Raw genomic sequence first — 4935 nt, forward strand, 5'->3', positions numbered from 1 at the left:
CTAATCATTTTCCTTTTAAATTATATACTTTCTGCATACTATGCGGAATCCAAAAATTGAATCATTACATTCTAAGCGTTGAGCTTTAAAAGTTAAAAACTATTATAAAAATGTTAAGTTTTCGAAAAAAACTGCAGAAGTATTTTATTACATTTTTTCCCGTCAAAGTTTCAAAATTAATTTATTCTTCTTTTTGAGATGCATATATGTGACGTTTTATTAAGTGCATTTGAAGTCTTACCTAAAGTGCTCACAAACATCGCACGGCAAACTTTTGATTTTCCCCTAGATGTCTCCAAGAAAAAATCGTGCGTGACATTGTTATTCTCGCGGCCTAAACATGCTTTTCTTTTTTGGCGTGGTTCTTTCGATACTATATAGCGGGCAATATAATCCCATTGCCGTGTGTGATTTACCAATCTCCAATAGTTTTTGAAAATACTTAAACGTTCACCAACCGATATTTTTTCCTGACATCGAAAGCGAACTTTCGAGCACGCTATTCCCATTTCTTTTCTGAATATCGGCACACCATCTCTTCCAGTACCAGCAGAACCTGCGTTTCTTCCACATTTTGCATTTACATCCACCCATGCGGACCGAAAATGTTTCCGCTTTCTCGTCAATGGTTAATCGGGATTTCTATTTCGTTTCTTAGAAAAAGTTAGCTGTTCAGATACTTGATACACATCGGACACGTCGTTTTCATCAAGATCATTCGTATTTATGTTAAAGTTATTATTTGCATCTCCAGGGAAGTCATCAAATAAATCAATTTCATCATTTCCTTTTAAACCACTTTGAACACCTAATAAAACCATTTTCAGTCTAAATATTAAATATTATTTGAACTTTTTGGTTAATTTTAACACCTACTATTGCTACACTTTAAAGATATGATAAAAATGGTATTAAAAAATAAATGTTAATTGACTGCGAGTGTTTTGTGAATAAATATTAATGGTCCTGGTCAGAATGAATACGTATATTACATTTTTGAACATTATTTTTAAACAAATTTCTAACACTGCAGTGTATCGAACCTACATCTATACCTAAATGTATCGCACAGCACTCGGTATTCTAAACCATTACGACGATATACCTACAAAATTAAAAGTAAATGAAAAAAGCATCCTAATAAGCCACATGTTTAAAAAAGTTGAAATATGAATGTTTAACTTTCTTTTTTTAATTTGAAAAAATATAAAGCATATAATTTTTTAATAAATTATTCAAATCTAATAAAATTCTTCTTTGTGTAAAATTCCATTCTTTTGTGTTTTAAACCATTTTATAACTTTTTATAATGACCTAAAATGTTTGTTTTAATGAGCCCTAAAAATTTTTATCGTCGAAACTTCGAAACTTTATCGCGAACTGTGAAAATTTTTTCAATGAAAACTTTTTAAAACTTTTGTGTGAATTTTTTATTTTTAGTTGTTTTAGACCATTTTACAAACATTAGGAATGACATTAAATTTAGTTTTATCTTAAAATTTGCAATTCCTAATAAAGATGGAACTTAGACTTTTTCTCCAAAAAACGAAACTGGAAAAATTTTTTTGTCAGTATTAATGATAAAATTGGATCTCAAAAAAGCGTATGTCATTTATGTAATTTTACTTAGAATTCTTTTTAAAGTTTTTTTACGAGGTTTTTTTTATAAATGTAAGCAATTTTATATGGTTATATGTACATTTCAAATACAACTTTTAACACCGTTTTGCTCAATCTTTTTTATTCTATCTCATTTGAACTGAATACGATGTTTGTGAAACCAGATTTTTGTTTTCCGTTGGCATATTATAATAATCATTTACTCACTTGGTTGTTCTGGATTTTCCACAATAGAATTAGAATTATCCTCTGAATTTGATAAATACGAGCTGAACGATTTTATTGCTTCTGAATTTCCTGTTTCCATTACTGTATAAGCTACACCACAAATATTAAATATTTTAAATAATATCAGATTTTATATATAAATTTGAGTATTCTTAAAAGACATTAATTATTTTTAGAACTCACATTTGTTGCGCTTTTTCATTATCCTGAATGAAATTATAATCTTCTGAAGTTAAAGATTTTTCAGTTATTCTCATCGGAATATTTAATGAATTTTCAGTGGCTAAATCGACAGTATAACAAAGATATATGTATATATAATTTCATTCATGTTTATATATGATAAATGAAATTTATTTTTTTTTAATTATTATTTTAATGTTACCTACCTTCCATTGCTTATATTTTTCGATAGCATAGTTTATTAAAATAATGACGTAATCCACTGTACTGATTTAAAACTAAGCTCAGTTTCGACTGAAGCTTCCTAACGAATTTGCGAAGATGTTTTCGAAGTACGCAAGTTTCTGCCTTATGTTTCTAATGTTTGTAAACAAAATGATTGAAGAAGTCTTAAATATTTGGAAATCAAATTAAGTAGTAGCCTTTGGAGATATAGCCAGGAATCATTGTATTTCAATAATTTTTTGGTGACAAATTGTTTCATTTAAAAGAATAAAAAATGTTATATTTCATTAATTCGATTCGGTTCTAAAATATATTATATTCTACTTCTAATATTTAATTTTTACATTCTCATTCATGAGAGTGTAATGTAATCGTCCAAATTTTCGATATATGCTTTTTAACGGATCTTTACTCTTCGGCACTCACAGAATCCGAAAATCGTAAAATTTCATCGGTGTCTGACTGTCTGTATGTCTGTCTGTATGTCTGTATGTATAGTTACCAGAACGTTGTAGTCACGCTAACTTTTAAAGAATTTATCCAATCAAGGCAGCCTTTGAGACACTTTTTAAGGTTCCCAAAATGAAGTATAAGTTCGTTAATCAGACATTTTCAAACAAAATTAAAAATTTAGAACATTTTTAAAGTTTGAATTTTTTTGAAATTGAGAAATTGTTGTCAACGTTTCTTATAGATGGGTAGAAGACTTGCAAATTATCCATATAAAATTTTTAATTTCGATGAAAATAAGAAAAGTTATGTACTTTTGAAAATTTTGAAAATGTTCAGAAAAATGGAAAAACATATTTTTCTAAAAGATTACAAAATTTAATTAAAATTCATTACCAGACATTAATTATTTCTAGAAACTCTAGCAGTTAAATTTTTCGATTAGAAACAATTCAAAAAGTTTGAACTCTTTCCAAATTTGAATAAAATTTTTTCATGAGGTTAAGAAATTGTTGTAAAATTTTCTGGTACGCTTAAAAAAGACTTAAAAATTAACCTAATGACATTTTTAAATTCGATTAAACTTCAAAAAGATATATGCCTCTCAACATTTTGAAAATTTTCAAAAAAAGGAAGAAAAATTGTTTTAATAGGTTAAGAAAAATTAATCCAAATTTCAGCTATATATAAAATATATTTTTTCGAAACTATTATCATGAAATTCCTTAATTAGACAAAAGTTTCAAAAGTTGGATCATTTTCATAAATAAGAAAATTTGGTTCTTTTAAGAGATCCATAAGTTTAAAGCGTGGTTTTTAGTAGATTTTAACAAGATTTACAAATTATCTTGATGAAGCTATTCAATTGGCAAATAGTTATCGAGCGAGAAACGCGAGTTTCGTTATGAGAATGTAATCGTCAAAGCCGTAGGTGTTTTGAGAACCTTCTTTAAAAACAAATCAAAAAGAAATTCAGTTACAATTTATGGCTGTAATTCCTCAAAAGTTTAAATCGCAGTATTTGATTTAATTTATAGTATTTACGATACTTGCAAAATGTAGTTAAAGTGTACGCATGTAAAGTACGAAATCGAGCGCGAAGCGCGGGAGCATACTCGCGCGCCCTATGCGCGCTCAAACTTGGCGCGAAACGACGCGTAAGGAGTGCAAAAGGAGAATATTCCCGCGCAGCGGGCATATTTTTCACTTAGAATGAACTAAAAATTATATTATTAAAAAAAAATTCGATAAAATTAATCCTGATTCATATTATTTTAAAATTATCTTATTGTGAATTTAATTCAGTAATCATCATTCGGCTGGATTAAATCGGCAAAGTTAAATCTGACTTAATTTCTTAGATTCACAGGAAACTTATTTTTATAAAAAATGAAAACTTTAATTGTTAAAAAGTCCGAAATCCTGCATCAGCGGTACCACTACAAAATTTTAAGTATAAAATTTGTTTGATGAAAATTCAATTAGATACGGAAAAAAAGAAGGATTTACAATAGATATGTTCAATCGGGGTTACTCCTTTAGAGTATAACTCATTTTATAATAAGATTATGGATTCATTTATGACTTATGTTTGAGATAATTACTTTTTTCGATGATCATGTTTATTTAAAAAATATACATAATTTTCTTTAAAAAAAATATTCAAAGATTTTATACAAATTTAGTATATAGTATTAGGTATAGTACACAATATACGTATCTTCCAGTAAATTAATATTATTGTTCTTAAATAAATTATGTTAATGCACTTAATAATGTACGAGATCTATAATTATCCTGTAGGTCCTTGTTTCGCTGATTCAGGCAGGTTTATTATAAATCATATAATATTCAATTATCTGTTGCAAAAAATTATTTTATTTAATAATCACCACACTGCATGGCATACTATAATTAATTCATAATATAGTGATTTCAAAATAAATTTAGAAAGTGGAGTCGTATTATCTTAGTTTTATATAATTATGCAAAATAGTTTGAATTAAAAGCTGAAATAAAAGAAGAAACATTTATATCAGAAAACTTTGATCCCCTGCGTCAGTGATACCACTACAAAATTTCAAGAATGAAATACAGCGAACGAACGCCTTTTTTCAAAAAGTTCGGAACGAACGCCTTCTTCAAGCGAACTTCGACCCCACACCTTTCTCGAGCAGATTCGGAACGACCACCTTCTTCAAGGTGAACTTCGAACCAACACCTTCCTTG

The 4935-nt window shown here is 28.0% G+C and overlaps 1 protein-coding gene across 2 annotated transcripts; it reads right to left on the reverse strand.

The window, feature by feature from the left end:
* Positions 1-529: 529 nt before the first annotated feature.
* Positions 530-2332, reverse strand: LOC117180295. 2 transcript variants are annotated; one of them, XM_033372710.1, is made up of 4 exons: positions 2238-2294; positions 2032-2131; positions 1828-1938; positions 530-808 (listed from the first exon to the last, which is right to left on the reverse strand). In XM_033372710.1, exons 2-4 carry the CDS (start codon positions 2048-2050, stop codon positions 630-632), a joined length of 309 nt encoding a protein of 102 aa, XP_033228601.1. In that variant the 5' UTR covers positions 2051-2131; positions 2238-2294; the 3' UTR covers positions 530-629. The 2 variants fall into 2 exon arrangements, with proteins under 2 accessions (XP_033228601.1, XP_033228602.1); XM_033372711.1 differs by lacking the exon at positions 2032-2131 and having other exon boundaries at positions 2238-2332.
* Positions 2333-4935: the final 2603 nt, after the last annotated feature.

Source organism: Belonocnema kinseyi, chromosome 9 (assembly GCF_010883055.1).
Source record: "Belonocnema kinseyi isolate 2016_QV_RU_SX_M_011 chromosome 9, B_treatae_v1, whole genome shotgun sequence".
NCBI classification, from domain to species: Eukaryota; Metazoa; Arthropoda; class Insecta; order Hymenoptera; family Cynipidae; genus Belonocnema; species Belonocnema kinseyi.